A 19,982-nucleotide genomic window follows, 5' to 3' on the forward strand; every position below is an offset into this window, starting at 1 on the left:
AACTCCCTTTAGCAGTTCTGTAGAGCAGGTCTAGGGATGATCAATTCCTTCGACTTTTGTTTGTCCGGAAAAGTATTTCTGCGGCACAGCTTTGCTGAGTAGCGTTGGTTGCCATTTTTTTTTTTTTTGTTTTTTGTTTTTTTTCCCTTTCAGCACTTGGAATACATCATCTCTCTCCTAGCTTACGAGGTCTTTGATGACATATCCTGTGGTGATGAGTTTCTTTTCCTGTGCTGCTTTCAAAATTCTCTCTTTAATTTTTTAATAGGTGTATTATAATGTGTGTCAGTGAAGTCCTCTTTCAATGGAAAATGTTCCAGGGCCTATGAAGTTCATGTACCTGGGTGTGCATATCACTCCCCAGATTTGGGGATTTTTCAGCCATTAGGTAATTTTTTTAAACATTTTTATTTATTTTTGAGAGACAGAGCGTGAGTGGGGGAGGGACAGAGAGAGAGGGAGACACAGAATCCGAAGCAGGCTCCAGGCTTTGAGCTGTCAGCACAGAGCCCTACAAGAGGCTCGAACCCACGAACCGTGAGATCATGACCTGAGCTGAAGTCAGACACTTTACCGACTGAGCCACCCAGGCGCCCCGTCAGCCATTATATAATTTTTTAAAATAAGCTTTCTTTCCCTTCCTTCTTCTGGGACTCCCATGATGTGTATATCGTTTATCTGTATTCGATCCCATAATTCACATAGGCTTTCTTCACTCTTTTTCATTTTCTTTTCTTTTTTTTTTAATGTTTGTTTATTTTTGAGAGAGAGAGGGAGACACAGAATCCAAAGCAGGCTCCAGGCTCCAAGCTGTCAGCACAGAGCCCAACAGGGCGCGAACCCACGAACCGTGAGATCATGACCTGAGCCAAAGTCAGATACTTAACCGGCTGAGCCAACCAGGCACCCCTCACTCTTTTTCATTTTCTTCTCCTCTGACTGAAAATTTCTAATGACCCCTCTTTGAATTCACGGATTTTTTATTCTGCTTGATCAACCCTTAGGTTCGTGCTCTCTGTCGCACTTTTCATTTGATTTATTGTATTTTGGGGCTCCAGACTTTAACTTTGCTTCTTTTTTTCCAACTTGTATCTCTCCGTTGAACCTGCTGTTGTGTTCATGTATTCTTTTCCTAATTTTGTTGGGTTGTCTATCAGTGTTCTCCTGTAGCTCACTGAGCTTCCTTAAAAGTTATTTTGAATTCTTTGTCAGGCAATGCTTCACTCTCCATTTCTTTGAAGGTACTTACTGGAAAAGGAGCGTGTTCCTTTGGTAATGCCAGTTTCCTTGATTTCTCATATCCGTTGAACTGTGTTGCTGTCTTCTCATGTGAAGAAGCAGTGACCTCCTCCAGGCTCTACCGACTGGCTTCAGGGGAGAAATGCTATCACTATCAGCTGGCTGGGGATTCTGAGTCTTTCTCAGAACTTTTCTATCGATGTATCCACTCCACACTCGTGTTCCCTCTTGGTGGGAGACTTTATAAGATTGTATGCTTTTTCCCAGCAAAGCCAGGCTTCGTGATGAGAGCGTCCCTTTTTCTCCCCCTTCGAGTGTTGTCCTGAAGTGCTTACATTTGTGTCCCTTTTCCCAATCTGCAGAATTGGGATGACCGTCTGTGTGTGCCAGAGGTGTGCAGAGGCTCACGCTCATCATCTTCTGGGGTGGGTGCAGGCAGCTAGCCACAAAGTGGAGGAAATGAGGCATGTGGCGTGTTGGGGTGCTAATGGGCAGTTTGGGGAGCCTGCAGGAGAGGTATCCCCAGCACTTGTGGGCAGGCTTCCTGGCAGTCTGTGATGCACTTAGTAGAATCTGTGTACCTTTGATGAGTTCCAAGCCCTGGTTGCTGTGCTCCCAGCCTCTCCCAACCCTTCGGCCATACAGATCACCTCGGTATTGTGGGTAGAGCAGGAAAGAAGTGGGCCTTTTGAGTACAGCTGGGGAAGCCTAGCACTTGACTCAACATGATTTTACTTCCCCACCCACATGGGAGAAATTGCAGGCCAGTGGGATCTGCCTTCACGGTGAGCTCTGCTGTCGTGGAGGAGAGGTGACACAGGGAAAGAGAAACTCTTCTCCCCTTCACTGCATCTGTTCTCAGATTTGTTGCTGTTCCACCAGTGCTGGAACTTTTCTGTTGGAATATGGAATGCCTACAAATGTCCTCGTATCCAGGAGTGATTGCCCTCAACCCCCTGAATTTTGCAAAGTCGTCCTTGCTGCTAGAAGCAGCCATTCTGCTACTGCCTGAGGAAAATGACCCCTTTTGTCCCCAAAGAGCATGTAATGGCTTCCTCTGAGATAGAGACCTTGAAAGACAGGGGTGCCTGGGTGGCTCAGTCGGTTAAGCGTCCGACTTCGGCTCAGGTCATGATCTCACAGCCTTTGGGTTCAAGCCCCACCTTGGGCTCTGTGCTGACAGCTCAGAGCCTGGAGCCTGCTTCGAGTTCTGTGTCTCCCTCTCTTCTCTGCCCCTTCCCTGCTCATGCTCTGTCTTTTTCTCTGTCTCTCAAGAGTAAATAAACATTAAAAATTTTTAAAAAAGAAAGACACTGCTGATTCTCCTCAGGACCGAATCCTGCCACACCTCTTTGCTTCCACAACTATACGTAGATTCAAGTCACACCTGGTACCAAAGCCTTAGGTACAAATGACACTGAAGTAGTACTCTGCACATTGAAAGAATTTCATGATTTTTCAGCTTAGGTAGATAAATCTGGGAACATGTCTGGGGGTGGATCTTTGGGATATGGGGTTGTGACACAGGAGTATAAAATTGGATGAGATGAATATATTGAAATAGGCTCATTAAACATTCTGAATTCAATATTTCAGCTCCATTGGTTAGAAAGGTGTGAGTTTTTTGTTTTGTTTTTTGTTTGTTTTTTTTGCTTTGTTGTTGTTGGTTGGTTGGTAGGTTGAAAAATGGATGGGAATGTAGCTTCACTAAATTGAGTTGAAATTCCAGAATTTCTTTCATACGATGTAGAGGGAAATGTTCAAAGTCTTGCAGAGATTTGAATGTTAGAGCAGGTTTATCATGTTAGACATGTCACCCGCCCCTGGAGGAATAGAGAAATCGTAATTCATCATGACCTTGAGAAATAATTTGAGAGGAACTTCAGCATCTTTGAAGAGCTCAAGGTTTTTTGTGCTCTGTAGAGGAGGATCTCGAAATGAAATGAAATGAAATGATGAGATCCTAGTGTGGTATTGGTCAAGTGGTGGCATTTAATCCCAAAGGCAAGTTGGATAGGGATACTATAATGGACAGCAGAGCCAACATCATACTCAGAATAGTCTGATATGTGACATTGGCTATTGACCTTGATGTCCCTGAAACATAAATAGACGTGAAGTATACTGAATTATTACCTGATACGTACAAGTGGAATAGTTCTAGGTCATGTGAACAGAAGTCTACCTTTATCCTAAAAACAGAGATTGACTACCTCTTAAACAATATCCAGACATGAGCCAGTTTTCACATCCAGAATTTAGTGGATTAAGAAAAGGCTGGGGGCGCCTGGGTGTCTCAGTTGGTTAAGCGTCCAACTTGGGCTCAGGTCATGATCTCGCAGTTTGTGGGTTCGAGCCCTGCATCGGGCTCTGTGCTGACAGTTCGGAGCCTGGAGCCTGCTTCCGATTCTGTGTCTCCTCTCTCTGCCCCTCTCCCACTTGTGCTCTCTCTCTATCAAAAATAAATAAACATTAAAAAAGAAAGAAAGAAAAGGCTTCATCTTCCTAAGTACCCTGCTACCCTGCCAAACATTGCAATGTTAATCTTTCTCCTGGGCTTCACTCAAGGGGACCATTTGGCTGGGATTACTGGATCATGGCTCTGAACTGGCCCATTGATTGATGCTGATTGGCCCTGGCGAGTGGGAAGTCAAAGTTCTCCTAGGCATATTGATAAGACTATGCCAGGGGATGGGAAATAAATTCCCTAAAAATCTAGGTGACTTCTACTTAAGTAAAGTTTCTAAGGGGTCATTGGTGTTGGCATGTTGAAATGCCACTTCTAAAGTAAAGGACGTGTTGCATCCAGGTCCCTCCTACAACCAAAAGAGAGTCACCATGCCTAGTGTGCTCCCTCAGATTTTTGGACACACATATTTCTCATTGGGGTGTTCTATGCCCTTTTATGTGTGACCTGAAAACCTTCTGCCTGGAGCCCAGAGGAGAATAAGGCTCTCAGGTCCAGGCTTCCATGGAAGCTCTCTACCACTTGGGCCATATGACCCAGCAGATTAAAAGGTTCTTGAAATGTCAGTGGCAGACAGAAATGGTGTTTGGAATGTCTGGCTAGCTCCTAAAGATAATTCACAGCACAGACCCTTAGAATTTTGGCATCAAACCCTGCATCCTCTATAGACACCCACCTCTCTTTAAGGAATTATTTTGGGGGGCACCTGGGTGGCTCAATCAGTTAAGCGTCCCAATTCTTGATTTCAGCTCAGTCATGATCTCAGGTTCGTGAGTTCAAGCCCTGCATCAGGCTCTGCACTGATAGCATGGAGCCTGCTTGGGATTCTCTCCCTCTTTCTCTCCCCCTCCCCCACTCATGCTCTCACTCTCTCTCAAATAAATAAACTTTAAAAAAGTTATATTATACATAAAGAAACCACTTTGGTTTGGTCATTGCACTTTACTAGACTGAAGAGTTAACCATGGGCTCCCAAATTACCACACACTCTGACTCTCCTTCATGGACTAGGTGTCAGCTCACCAATGTAGGCTTGGATTTGACAACAGAAGCACTCTGTTGTCAAATGGAAGAGATTTACATGAGAAGTAAATGGAAGTATATTTATATGAAGCATTGGAAGCATCAGTAAATGGCCCAAATGCCCACGGTCCATACTTGTATTATGTTCCTTTCTCCCAGTGTGCCCCTATAGCTTCGTGGAAAGTTCCTTATGACCAGTTGGGCGAGGAAGGGAAAGTTCACTCCTGGCCAATTTGCAGATGGTTCTGCATGGTAGGTAGACAGGCACCGACCTGAAATTGTTCAACTAAAATATAACAGCTTCTTTCTGGGATGTCCGTAAAGGGCAGTTGTGAAAGGAAAACCTCTTAATGGGCAGAACTTTGACCAGTGTGCCTTCATTGCTCTTTTGGCCTAAAAGAACAAATGGCTTGAATTAAGAGTCTGTATAGTTACACAGCCTATGGTCAAAGGTTTGGCTGGATTTTCAGGTTCTTCAAAGATACGTGATTGGAAAATTAATTGCAAGGTATCCTAAGGGAGAGGTATTTTGGATAGACCACTCTGAGTGGGGAAAGAATGTGAAGATAAGTGTGCTCCACGTAAACAACCACCGTACGGTACTTTCAGTAGAGGAGGGTTTCCATAAACAAGTAGTTTGATCCAGTGTGTCTCTCTCTTTTAGCTTCTGTCAACAGCCACTTCTGTCATTGCCCAGTGAACTCATGAGCCAAGTGGCCATAATGGCAGGAATGGAGGTTATCCATGGTTTTAGCAATGTAAACTCCATGTACCAAGGCCATCCTGGCTATAGCTATTGCTGAGTGCCATGTGCCAGCATCAGAGACCAACATTGGTTCCTTGATATAGTCCCTTTCCCCAGGATGATTGGTTCCATTAGACCATTTCCATCATGGAAGGGGCAGTACCTTGTTTTTAATCGAATAGGCACTCTGGATATGGATTCACCTTCCATACCTGCAGTGCTTTTGCCAAAACTATCAACTAGGTACTCTGACAGTCCTTTTCCACTATTTTTGTGGTATTCCATGCAGCATTTGTTCTCTTTTTTTTTTTAACTTATTTTTATTTCAATTCCAGTGTACTTAACATACAGTGTTATATTTATTCAGATGTACAATATAGTGATTCAGCAATTCCGTATATTACTCAATGCTCATCAAGATAAGAGATAAGTGTACTAGGGGCACCTGGGTGGCTCAGTGGGATGAGCATTTGACTCTTGATTTCAGCTTAGGTCGTGATCCCAGGGTTCTGGGATTGAGTCCCATGTTGGAATCTGTGCTGAGTCTGGAGCCTGCTTAAACTTTCTCTCTTTCTCTCTCTCCCTCCCTCCCTCCCTGCCCCTGTGCCCCTCTCCCCCACTTGTGCCCCCTTGCTCTCTAAAGTTAAAAAAGGGAAGAAAAAAAAAAAAGATAAGTGTACTCTTAATCTCCTTTACCTATTTCAGCCACCCCCCACCCCACCCTCCAATGGTAACCATCAGTTTGTTCTCTGTAGTTAAGAGTGTTTTTTTGCTTGTCTCTTTTTTCCCCTTTGTTCATTCGTTTCTTAACTTCCACATGTGAGTAAAATCATATGGTATTTGACTTCCTCTGAGTGGCTTATTTCATTTAGTATTGTACTCTCTAGATCCAGCCCTGTTGTTGCAAATAGCAAGATTTAACTTTTTTAAATGGCTGAATTTAACAAAAATCACATCTCCTTTATCTCTTCACCTATCAACGGACACTTGGGCTACTTCCATAATTTGGCTATTGTAAATAATGCTGCAGTAGATATAGGAGTGCATATATCCCCTCGAATTAGTGTTTTCACGTTCTTAGGGTAAATACGCAGTACTGCAATTACTGGATCATATGATGGTTGTATTTTTAATTTTTTGAGGAACCTGCACACAGCATTGCTTCTGATAAGGAATTCACTTCATAGCAAATGAAGTGTGGCAGTGAGCCCATCCTTGCGGAGTGCATTGTTTCGACCCTGTTCCCCATTACCTTGACATATTTGGATTGATAGAAAGTGGACTGGCCCTTTGAAAATTCAGTTACCTTACCTGGTAGGTGGCAGTATCTTGTTGAGCTGTGGCAGTGTTCTCATAGATACTGTATATGATTTAAATCAGTGCTCAGAATATGGTGTCCATAACCAAGCTTCACAAGATCAGGAATCCAGGGGTAGAAATTTGAGTGGCTCCACTTACTACTTCTAGTGTTCCAATAGCAAATATTTTGCTTCCTGTCTCCATGAGCAGGCTCTAAAGAGACCTTAATTCCAAGGGGATGAATGATTTCATCAGAAAACACAACAATGATTCCATTGAACTTGAACTTGATATTTCAGACTGGGCACTTGATGTCTTCTACTTCTGAATGAATAGTCAAAGAAGGGGGTTATTTTACTGGTTGGGGTAATTGATTCCGATAACAAACAATTGAGTTGCTACAGCACAGTGGAGGTAAACAAGAGTACGTCTGGAATGCAAGAGATCACTTAGGGGGTCTCTTAAAAGCACCATGTCTAATGATCAAAAACCAGTGGAAAAATACAACACAGTTCAAGCAGGACCGTTAATGTCTCAACCTTGAAGAATGAAAATTTGGTTCATCCTGCTAGGAAAAGAACCACAATGAACTGAGGTGTTTGCTGAGGGCAAGGGGAATATGGAATGGGTAGTGAATGATGATAGCTGTAGATCATTACATCAGTTCCAGAAATGATGACTGTAATACTTATAAACATTCGTTGTTTTGTTATATTTTCACATACTCACAAAATATTGATTTTCTTTTTATCCCCCGTTTTATTTTTTTTTATTATTTTTTATTTTTTTATTTTTTTATTTTTTTTTCAACGTTTATTTATTTTTGGGACAGAGAGAGACAGAGCATGAACGGGGGAGGGGCAGAGAGAGAGGGAGACACAGAATCGGAAACAGGCTCCAGGCTCTGAGCCATCAGCCCAGAGCCTGATGCGGGGCTCGAACTCACGGACCGCGAGATCGTGACCTGGCTGAAGTCGGACGCTTAACCGACTGCGCCACCCAGGCGCCCCTCCCCCGTTTTATTGAGAAATGATTGACATACATCACTGTGTAAGTTTAAGTCATACAGTATGATGGTAGGATTTACATATATTGTGAAATGATTACCACGGTAGGTTTGGCTAACGTCCATATTCTCATGTAAATAAAAAGAAGGGGAGCCTGGGTGGCTCAGTTGGTTAAGCATCCGACTTTGGCTCAGGTCATGATCTCATAGCTCGTGAGTTCGAGCCCCACGTCGGGCTCTGTGCTGACAGTTCAGAGTCGAGCCTGCTTCAGATTCTGTGTCTCATCTGCCCCTCCCCCGCTTGCACTCTGTGTGTGTCTCTCTCACTCAAAAATAAACAACAACAACAAAAAGAAAACATTTTCATCTTGTGATGAGAACTCTTAGGATTTACTCTCACAAAGTTTCCTATATATTATATGACAGTGCTCACTGTAGTCATCACGTTGTACATTACATCCCTAGTACTTACTTATCTTATAGCTGGAAGTTTGTACCTTTTGACCACTTTCCCCCAATTCCCCTTCCCCCCCACCCTCTGCCTTTGGTAACCACAGTCTATGAGTTTGTTTCTTCTGTGAGTTTGTTTTTTTGTTTGTGTTTTAGATTCCACATATAAGTGAACTTATGCAGTATTTGTCTTTCTCTGACTTTTCATTTAGCATAATGTCTTCAAGTTCTATCCATATGGTTGCAAATGGCAGGATTTCATCATTTCTTTTTATGGCTGAATAATATTCCATCGTAAATATATACAAAAGCTTCTTTATCCATTCACTCATTGATGCAAACTGAGGTTGTTTCCTTGTGTTGGCTATTGTGAATGCTGCTGCTGCTGCTGCTGCTGCTGCTGCTGCTGCTGCTGCTACAAACACGGGGGTGCCGATATCTTTTCAAATCAGTGTTTTAATTCCTTTATTTTTTTTTTTTATTTTTTTTCTTTTTTTTTTTTTTTAATTTTTTTTTTTCAACGTTTATTTATTTTTGCGACAGAGAGAGACAGAGCATGAACGGGGGAGGGGCAGAGAGAGAGGGAGACACAGAATCGGAAACAGGCTCCAGGCTCCGAGCCATCAGCCCAGAGCCCGACGCGGGCTCGAACTCACGGACCGCGAGATCGTGACCTGGCTGAAGTCGGACGCTTAACCGACAGCGCCACCCAGGCGCCCCTGTTTTAATTCCTTTAGATATATTCCCAGAAGTGGAATTGCTGAATCCTACAGTAGTTCTATTTTTAATTTTCTGAGGATCCTCTGTACTGTTTTCCACAGTAGCTGTATCAATTTACAGTCGAACCAGCAGTGCACAAGTGTTCTCTTTTCTCCACATCCATAACATCATTTGTTATCCCTTGTCTTTTTGATGATGGCTGTTCTAACAGGGATGAAATGATACCTCCGTTGTGGTTTTAAGTTGCATTTCACTAATGACTAGTGAAGTGGAGCATTTTTTCATGTACCTGTTGTTCTTTTGTATATCTTCTTTGGAGAAGTGTCTACTTAGGTCCTTTGCCCATTTTAACTAGATTATTTGTGAGAGGGGTTGTTTTGCTGTTGAGTTGTTTGAGTTCTTATATATTTTGGATATTAGCCTCTTATCAGATACATGGTTTGCAAATATTTTTCCTCATCCCATAGGTTGTAATTTACCTTCGTGGATGATTTCTTTTGCTCTGCAGAAGCTTCTAAGTTTGATGTAGTCTCGCTTGTTTACTTTTTATTTTGTTTCTTGTGCTTTAGGTGTCATATCCAATAAATCATTACTAAGGGCCATGTTGAGATTTATTCCTGTTTTCTTTTAGGAATTTCTTACATTTAAGTCTTTCAATTCATTTTTAGTTAATCTTTGTGAATGGTATAAGATTTGGGTCCAGTTTCATTCTTTTGAATGTAAATATCGAATTATCCCAGCACCATTTATTGAAAAGAGAGTCTTCTCCATTGAATGTTCTTGACACCCTTTTCAAATATTCGTTGACTGTATATGCTTGGATTTATTTCTGGGCTATCAATTCTGTCCCATTGGTATTAGTTTTTGTGCCAGTACCATACTGTTTTGATGACTATAACTTTATAGTATAGTTTGAAATCAGGACGTGTGATGCCTCCTGCTTTGTTCTTTCTCAGGATTTATTTGGCTATTGGGGGTCTTTTGTGGTGCTATGTAAATTTTTGGACTGTTTTTCCTACTTCTGTGAAAAAAAAAGCTGCCATTGGAATCTTGATGGGGATCTCATTGAATCTATAGATGCTTTTGGTAGTCTTGATATTTTAACAGTATCAATTCTTCCAGTCTATGAACAGGGATACTTTTCCATTTATTTGTAACCTATCAGAATAGGGCCCCACTCTAATGACCTATTTAATTGCCTTCTTAAAGAGCCTATCTCCAAATACAGTCATATTGGGGTTTAAGGCATCAGTATGCATGGGCAGGGGGCACAAACCAGTCCATAGTATCTTGAGAGTGGGAAATAGTTTCAAACAGACCAACCTCTCTTTTTGATTGAGATATAATTCACATACCTGACTATTCACACTTGTAAGATGTATAATTGCATGATTTTTGGTATATTCACAAAGATATAAACTATCACCACTGTCTCATTCCAGAGCTTTTTCATCAGCCCACCAACCCCTCCACCCCCCCATCCATTAGCATTCATTCTCCACTCCCAATGAACAAGTCCCTGGTAATAACTAATCAAATTTCTTCCTCTATGGATTGATGTATTATGCACATTTCATATAAATGGGATCATAAAACACATTGTTTATTGTGTCTAGCTTCTTCCACTAAGCATGTTTTCAAGGTCAATCCTTGACTGAATCAGTATTTCATTTTTTAATTGCAGAGTAAGATCCCATTGTATAAATGTATCACATTTTATTTACCTAGTCATCAGTTGCTGGATATTTGGATTGTTTCTACAATTTGGCTATTATCAATAATGCTGCTATAAACATTTTTGTACAACTGTGGGCATATGATTCATTTCTCTTGGGTATATACCTGGGAGCGGAATTTCTGTGTCATAGACCCAATCTTTTTAAAGGTCAGTTTTGCTGATATCCGGCTAGGGCTGACATCATAGATAAATAAAGATACTCATGGCTGTGCAGCTTATAAGACTATGTGTGCTTAAAGAGGTGAGAACATCAGTTAGAATAAAGGAGACTGTATCGCTCTTAGGTCCAAGTAGGTGGGGTCAGGCCCTGTGCCTCAGGAGGGCCTACAGTATGCAGTGCCCAAATTTTTCATGTTGCCCTCTGCTGCCTGAGTCTGGTTATGACTGGTAGTGTTACCCAGTTAGGGTGTCTGGAGCCTGGATCTGAACCTGTGTGTGTCCAATCTGGTTTCTCCTTCTGGGGTTGTCTCTGGTCTTTATCCCATTTGGGTGGTCTATCAGATACCCCAGGAAACTTCCAAGACTGGTGCCCATGAGGTTGTGTCGAGGTGCCTTGGTGCTTGCTTCTCTGTGGCACAATATTTTAAGCGGTCACATGATGAGTGTACTGCCAGAATGGAGGTGACTCATGGATTCTGGCACTCATGATTCAGACCCATATGGAAGAGTAATAAAGAATCAGTCAAATTACCATAACTGTCTTGGGCCCATGAATTTTGTAGTACAGTTTTAAAGTATTTTTATCCACAGTTCTGCTGTGTAGATTTCCAAACGCGCAGCTTCTTAAGCCTTCACCTTGTGCATTCTTCAGAGTATCTGAAGTTCACCACTGCAACTGAACCGAACTTTCCAATGATATATTCGAGATATATATCATTTATATATTCCTATATCATATATATATATTTGATATATTTGGATAACAGCTAGGTTTAGTGTTATAGTAGAGACAAAACTAACAGCAGCTTAAATAACCTAGAATATTTTCTGCTGCCGGATTTCGGAGAGGTTAATTCTTGCCCCCACTGTGGGAACCCACGTTACTACTGCCCTTGAAGTCGACAGTATGAACTCCGCCCCCATGACCACTGTGGGAACTATACTACCGAATCTCTCAGGAGGCGCAAGCACTTCCGGCCAAAGAGGGTGGGAATGGGACGGTGGTTCCCTGGCTTTCTGGGAAGTGTAGTCCGGAAGTCCCGTAGACAGTCGTACACTTCCCCAGGGCCGTCTGGAAACATGAATTCTGGGTAGTTGATCCTCCCGCAGCCTGGGGCGGGGCGGTCTCAGGCACTTCCGCTCGGGTGGCCAGGTTGCTACAGGCTCTTCTGTCGCTTTGGTGAGTGGGTTCTGGTTTCGAGACCCTTCTGAACTTCCCTGGGTGCCAGTACCACCGGCCATTGATTTGGGGAAAAGAGCTGCGTCAGACAGCGGTGGTTTGAGGACTGGAGTGGTGTTTCCCTCCCCAGGGACCCTCTTGGCGTTTGGGGATCTTGTGCTGTGCATGGCCCGGTGGGGGGGGGGGGGGCTCTCCCGGCTCTCCCGGCTCTCCCGGGCTCTCTGCCTACGGTCCTGCCCCCCACCCCAGGGCAGCCCACCTTTCCCTCGCTCCGCCTTTTCACTCGGTTGAACATTGGGGGACTTAACATCTGTGTCCAATTTTTTTTTTTTTTTTTTGTAACATTGGGGTGACTTTCCTACCTTCCTATAATACAGCGGTTTGAGAATTAAACAAATGGGTTAAGTAAAGCCTTAAAGACAGTTCCTGCCACGTGGTGAATGGGGATCTCTTGGTATTAGACTCTTTAATTTTTTTAAGTGCTTAGTAACCTGAAAGCCATGAATATCGGATGGAGTGAGAGCTTCAGCTTCAGTGACCCCTGTCATTTATCTTTGATCCCAATCGTTAGCTTCATAGTCCCCAGCCCCTTCTGAAGAGTTACTCCTGTGAAAGTTAGTGAGAAAACCTCCTTTAGGATGGCGTCCGAGGCTGGCAGGGAGAGCCCTCACACCCTGTCGCTCTTGTCAATTGTAAGAGACCCAATTGGAAGGCCCTATTGGAAGAGACCACCTTGCAGGCTGATAACTACAGTAGCTCTTCGTTGCTATCCCAGAGGGAACCAGAATGGCTTTCCTCCCCCAGCTCCGCATCAGCCCAACCAGTGAAAGATTGTCAAAACTCAGCCAATGAAAAGCCACCATATTTCCAAGTCCCGGTTAATCCAATGGGTTTTTTGTTTATGACAGCCTGCCCAGTTTCTCCCTTTCCTCTGTAAAAGAGTGGGTTTCTCCTTTGTTCTGCGGACTTGCCTGTGGTTTTGCCATATCCTGCTCGTCCTGGATTGCAGTTCTCTACTATTCCAGTAAAATAACTGGCAGTTTTATTTTTAAGGTTAACATTCCCAAACCGTTTCTGGCTGAAAGTAGGGGGTCTGGAGGAGGGCAGAATATCTCATGATTTCTCAGGGACAGAGACATAATTGTGGCATTTCAGAGCCTCCTCTCTTTCCTTGGTTTTTGTCGCAAAAAAAAAAAAAAAATTGTGTTTCTCGCTGCACCATTGTGGTTATGTCTAAAAATTGCTGATACTTTTGGAATTACGTATGATGAGTTGAAGACACCAACACCTAGCTGCTGCCAGCTGTCAACTGTCCTTGCCCCCCCTTTTTTTTTTCCTTCACGCATCTTTTTTTCAAGAATTGGGGATTATGCTGTAGAAAATACTTCTTCGTCCCTAAATATTTGTATTGTTAGCAAAAATTCAACTGAGTAAACGTGAAGACTTCATTGGCTTTATTAAGCGGTTCATAAATTGGGTGGCATCCCATAAAACAAGTAGGAGGGATCTCCCAGGAGTTGTACAGAATGGAAGGTTTTTATGGGAAGGAGGGTGGGGCAAGGAAGTTATTAGCAAGTGGAAACAAAGGATTGTTCTGGGCACGGTCACTTTCCCTTAGAGGGAAGAGCAGGGGATCTTATGCATCTTGCGGGGATGGAGAGGGTCTGTGTGACAGATTACTCAGCTGGTGCTTATTGGAGAATTTCTGAGTGTCTGGGGGAGTCTGAAACTGCAATTAGGTTAGGCATTAAGCCCCAGTTTGGTCACTTGGCCTAAGTGACAGCGTTTTAGGGCTGTGTTTTTCTTTTAAACAGTGTCTATTTTCTACGAACAAGGATATTCTCTCCTATACTCACAGGGTCAAAATCAGAAAATGACATTGTTAATATGCTGTTATCTAAGCCACAGTCCATATTTAAATTTGTGCTGTTTTTTTTTTTAATTTTTTAAATATTTTTTGAGAGCAAGAGTGCAGGCTGGGGAGGGGCAGAGAGAGAGAGAGGGAAACACTCTTTAATTGACTCCTTTAATCTGGAATGATTCCTTCATTTTGATCATGATGTTTTTGTTCACGATGTGTAAGCACACTGTATTGGAGAAAGTCCATCTTGTGAATTGTGAAGTTTGTGTGATAGATTTCATGGTTTGATTCAAGTTTTTATTTCAATTACAGCTACTTAACATACAGTATAATATTAGTTTCAGGAATAGAATTCAGTGATTCATCACTTACATACGACACCCAATGCTCATCACAAAAAGTGCCCTCCCTGGGACGCCTGGGTGGCTCCATCGGTTAAGCATCCGACTTCGGCTCAGGTCATGATCTCGCAATTTGTGGGTTCGAGCCCCTCATCAGGCTCTGTGCTGACAGCTCGGAGCCTGGAGCCTGCTTCGGATTCTGTGTCTCTCCATCTCCCGGCCCCTCCCCTGCTCATGCTCTGTGTCTCTGTCTCTCAATAATAAGTAAATGTTAAAAAAATTTTTTTTTAAAGAAAAGTGCCCTCCCTAATACTCATCACCCACTTAACACATCCTGCCATTCACCTCCCCTCCAGCAACCCTCAGTTTGTTTTCCAGTTAAGAGTCTCTTTTATAATTTGCCTGTTTCTCTTTTTCCCCCCTATGTTCATCTGTTTTGTTTCTTAAATTCCACACTGAGTGAAATCATATGGTATTTGTCTTTCCCTGAGTGGCTTAATTCACTTAGCGTAATACACTCTAGCTCTATCCATGTCATTGCAAATGGCAAGATTTCATTCTTTTTGATGGCTGAGTAATATTCCATCATATATATATATATATATATATATATATATATATACACACACACACACACACACACACACACACACACACATATATATCCATTATATATATATATATATATAGAGAGAGAGAGAGAGAGAGAACATTTTCTTTATCCATTCATCCATTCTTTTACATTTGGGCTCTTTCTATACTTCGGCTATTGTTGATAATGCTGCTATAAATTATACATCGGGGTGGAGTAAATACCTAGTAGTGCAATTGCTGGGTCATAGGGTAGTTCTATTTTTTCTTTAATTTTTTTAAGGTTTATCTATTTTTGAGAGCGAGACAGAGACCGAGCATGAGCAGGGGAGGGGCAGAGAGAGATGGAGACACAGAATCTGAAACAGGCTCCAGGCTCTGAGCTGTTATCACAGAGCCTGACATGGGGCTCAAATTCACAAGCTGTGAAATCGTGACTCGAGCTGAAGTCGGACGCTTAAGTGACTGAGCCATCTAGTCACCCCAGTTCTATTTTTTCATGTTTATTTATTTTTGAGAAAGTGAGAGAGAGCGAGAAAGCACAAGCGGGGGAAGTGCAGAGAGAGAGGGAGTCAGAGGATCTGAAGCAGGCTCTTTGCTGACAACAGAGGGCCCAATGCGGGGCTCAAACTCAAGAACCATGAGATCACAGCCTGAGCCGAAGTCAGACGCTTGAACAACTGAGCCACCTGGGCACCCCAATAGTTCTATTTTTAACTTTTGAGGAACCTTTATACTGTTTTCCAGAGTGGCTGCACCAGTTTGCAGTCCCACCGGCCATGTAAGAGGGTTCCCCTTTCTCCGCATCCTCTCCAACACCCGTTATTTCCTGTGTTGTTCATTTTAGCCATCGGACAGATGTTAGGTGGTATCTCATTGTAGTTTTGACTTGTATTTTTCCTAATGATGAGTGACATTGAGAATCTTTTCATGTGTCTGTTAGCCATCTATAGGTCTTTTTTGGAAAAATGTCTGTTCATGTCTTTTGACCATTTTTTAACTGGATTATCTGTTAAGTCCATCTGGTCAGTGTTTCATTCAAAACCATTGCTTCCTTGTTGATTTTCTGCCTAAATGATTTGTCCATTGATGGAAGGGGAGTATTAAAGTCCCCCACCATTATTGTATTATTATCAATGAATTCCTTTATGTTTGTTATTAATTGTTTTATATATTTGGGTGCTTCCATGTTGTGGGGGAAAACACTTGTCCACAACAATTTAAAAATTATTGTTCAGCTAACACAATATTAGGGAAGACAATGAAGCAGAGTTAACCGATTTTTCAAAGGTTATGAGTGACCTCAGAATAGTCAATGTCAGATTTGGATATCGTACAGTGTCTTTTGGTAGAAAATCATATTTATAAGAGAAATTTCACATTACAGAATGTCATCTTTTTCAATATTAGCTACAAAAATAAGAAACTCTGAGTGTATTCAAAGTGTTCTCCAGCTCTCAACAGCTCTAGGGTTTGGAAATATTATTCTCCCATTTGTACAGATGACAAAATTGAGGGAAAGAGACGTTATTAAATTACCCAAGATGATACAACTAGTGAGAAGCGGAGGTAGAATTTGAACCCAGATATGATTGCCCCAGAGATGATTCTTAAGTGTTTTTTTTTTTTTTTTAGCATTTATTTATTTTTGAGCAATAGGGATAGAGCATGAGCAGGAGAGAGGCAGAGAGAGAGGGAGACACAGAATCCAAAGCAGACTCTAGGCTCTGAGCTGTCAGCACAGAGCCCGACACAGGGCTTGAACCCATGAACTGCGAGATCATGACCCGAGCCAAAGTCGGACGCTTAACCCACTGAGCCATCCAGGTGTTCTGCCCCAGAGATGATTCTTGTTGGGTGCATTATGTTGTCTCAATTTCCATCATATCAGAATCTCAGCTGCCACCTTGGAGGCCACAAGATGACACAAGTCAACACACCAAGTCAACACACAACAGTGAATGTGCGTGGGGGGCAGGAATGGAATATCCATGCCCTGATCTGCTCTTCAAGTTGTGTATGGCAGGAGCCACCCCAAGAAAGGGGCTCCTGGGTAATTCACAATAAGCATTCATGTGGGTGAGCATCGTCCCTGGTCACCCATTCATGTCCTTTTCTGCCTTTTCCAGACACTACCAGGCACAGATCTGCCTCAGCAGGACTCTATTCCCAGAATCTGTACATCTCCAGAAGTAGCAAGAGAAAATGACCACATTCAAGGTGCATATGGCTTCCCTTTCTTCCTGGTAAAATTCCATTTCACTCCTCAAAGTGTTACACATTTGTGTCTTTTCCTCGGTGACTCAAGGAGAGCACCAGGCTAAATGACCTGTTTGTTTTTTGTTTTTTTGTTTTTTTTGGTTTTTGGTTTTTGGTTTTTGTTAGCATTTGTTTTATTTTGCCATTATTCATTTTACTTGAAAACAAGTGTGGACAAATTAGTAGGAATGCTTGCTTCACTGCTGACACATTAACTATTTTTATTTCCCCGTACTCTTTCTTGTGCACATTCATAGATTTATTCGCATTCATGATATACATCTAATGTTGACTTGTGTCTTTTTCATTTAGCATTATATAACAGCCATTATTTATAGTTGCTTCTAGACATTAAGGTGGCTGAGGAGTTTGTTGTAAGGCACACTGCATTGATCATTTTCCTGCCTGCAGGTTTTTCTCCAAAAAATCAATTCTCCGAACACACTGCCTATTTTTTATCCTCAGTGTACTAAGAACTCAGTAACGAAAGAGTACACATGATACATGCCGTGTTAGGATTTTGTAGACAGATATTCAAAGACAGCATAGTGCAACAGGCTCTAACCACTGCTTTATGCAAATATTGTTGGAGATTTTCACACAGGAAGAGCTAGATTCTGTCTTTCCCGTGTCTGAGTCACACTGCATGTCTCTTATTACTTACTGGTGTACTTAAAAAAATTTTTTTGGGTGGGGGGCTCCTGTGTGGCTCTGTCAGTTAAGCATCCGACTTCAGCTCAAGTCATGATCTCATGGTTTGTGAGTTTAAGCCCCGCCTTGGGCTCTGTGCTGACAGCTCAGAGCCTGGAGCCTGCTTCAGAGTTTGTGTCTCCCTCTCTCTCTGCCCCTCCCCTGCTCATGCTCTGTTTCTCTCTCAAAAATAAATAAACATTAAAAAAAAAAGAAGAAACTTAAAAAAAATTTTTTGAAACTTTTTATTATCTTTATTTGTTATTATTTAATTATTTTGAGAGAAGGAGAGGGAGGGGCAGAGAAAGGGGGAGAGAGAGAGAATCCCAAGCAAGTTCTGCACTGTCAGCACAGAGCCCGATGTAGGGCTTGAACCCATGAATGGTTAAGATCATGACCTGAGCCAAAAGCAAGAGTCAGACACTTAACCAACTGAGCCATCCAGGCACCCCTGGTCTACTTTTATTCCTTCACGTATTGATGAATTTTTTCAAAATAACATATAACCTTAGGTTTGTATATGTGTTTTTCAATAATAGATTTTATTTTTTTAGGGCAGTTGAGCATTGACAGTAAAATCCAGCAGAAAGTACAGAGATTGCCCGTGTACCCCCTGCCCCCACACACCCACAATCCCTCCCATTGTCAACATCCCCCACCAGAGTGGTGCACTGTTACAGTCGATGAACCTGTATTGGGACATCATTATCACCCAGTCCCTAGATTACATTAAGATTCACTCTTGATGTTGTTCTTTCTGTCGGTTGGGACTTTATAATGATATGGCCCCACCATTATAGTATCATACAGAGTAGTTTCACTGCTCTAAAAAATCCTGTGTTGGGGCGCCTGGGTGGCGCAGTCGGTTAAGCGACCGACTTCAGCCAGGTCACGATCTCGCGGTCCGTGAGTTCGAGCCCCGCGTCGGGCTCTGGGCTGATGGCTCGGAGCCTGGAGCCTGCTTCAGATTCTGTGTCTCCCTCTCTCTCTGCCCCTCCCCCGTTCATGCTCTGTCTCTCTCTGTCCCAAAAATAAATAAACGTTGAAAAAAAAAAAAATTTAAAAAAAAAAAAAAATAAATAAAATAAAAAAAAATAAAAAATCCTGTGTTGCACCTATTTACCCCTCCCTTTCTCTAACCCCTGGCAACCACTGATCTCTTTACAGTCTCCACAGTTTTACCTTTTCCAGAATGTTATATGGTTGGAATTGTACAGTATATAACCTTTCAGATTGGCTGCTTTTACTTAGTAATATGAATTTAAGGTAAAAACATATCTTTTTTTTTTTGTGGCTTAATAGTTGTTTTTTTCCCCCTTAAATTATATTCTGGTGTTGGGCACCTGGGTGGCTCAGTCAGTTGGTTGAGCATCTGACTTCGGCTCAGGTCACGATCTCACGGTTCATGGGTTCAGGCCCTGCATCGGGCTCTGTGCTGACAGCTTGGAGCCTGGAGCCCATTTTGGATTCTGTGTCTCCCTCTCTCTCTGCCTCTATCTCTCAAAAATGAATAAATATTAAAAAAAATTTTTTTAATTATATTCTGGTATGGATGTGCATAGTTTATTCATTCACCACCTAAGGGACATCTTGCTTGCCTCCAGCTATAAACTAAGGTATAATTTTAGTTTAAAATATCCAGTCTTGCTGGATTTGCCAGGCACTTAGTTCTGTCTCTGCATTTACTCCTCAGAGCTGTTGTATAAGGAGGTTCTTGATTGCATCTTCCACTTACATATGTAAAATATAGGAAACCTGCTCAGGTTCACACAGGAAACCAATGGTCAAGAACATTAGCCATTCCGTTGAGTAAAAGTGACAGATAAGAAGATAGTATCTCAGCGCTATCCCTCACAGTGAAGGTTGGTTGTAAGATTGAGGTTATATGTGCTTGGTGTTGTAGGAGGTAGTGACATTCAAGGACGTGGCTGTGGTCTTCACGGAGGAGGAGCTGGGGCTGCTGGACCCCACCCAGAGGAAGCTGTACCGAGAAGTGATGCTGGAGAACTTCGGGAACCTGGTATCTGTGGGTGAGGACATGAGCTCTCTGTAACTGAAAGTTAGTCTCCAGGAGTAGCTTTGTATCCGTGGGTTTTTGAGGCTTTGGGGCGCTTGAAATGGTTCTCTGAGTTTGGGGATATGACTGTCCTAATATATATGGGACACACAGCATTGTTTTGTTTTGTTTTGTTTTGATCAACAGGCAAGTTTTTG

At 42.4% G+C, this 19,982-nt stretch overlaps 1 protein-coding gene across 5 annotated transcripts in view; it reads left to right on the plus strand.

Moving 5' to 3' along the window:
• LOC112851354 (uncharacterized) overlaps positions 1-19,982 on the plus strand; it is a 45,696-nt gene that overhangs the window by 13,075 nt on the left and 12,639 nt on the right. The window contains exons 1-3 of one of the 5 annotated variants that reach the window (XM_086690018.1): positions 11,862-12,026; positions 16,949-17,039; positions 19,672-19,798. In XM_086690018.1, the coding sequence (XP_086546144.1) occupies positions 17,025-17,039; positions 19,672-19,798 (142 nt within the window). In that variant the 5' untranslated portion in view covers positions 11,862-12,026; positions 16,949-17,024. Of the gene's footprint in view, positions 1-11,861; positions 12,027-16,948; positions 17,040-19,671; positions 19,799-19,982 lie in introns of those variants that run through there. The other 4 variants (XM_086690016.1, XM_086690017.1, XM_086690019.1 and 1 more) reach the window with 4 other exon arrangements.

Source organism: Puma concolor, chromosome E2, assembly GCF_028749965.1.
Source record: "Puma concolor isolate L17-30 chromosome E2, mPumCon1.1.hap2, whole genome shotgun sequence".
NCBI lineage: Eukaryota > Metazoa > Chordata > Mammalia > Carnivora > Felidae > Puma > Puma concolor.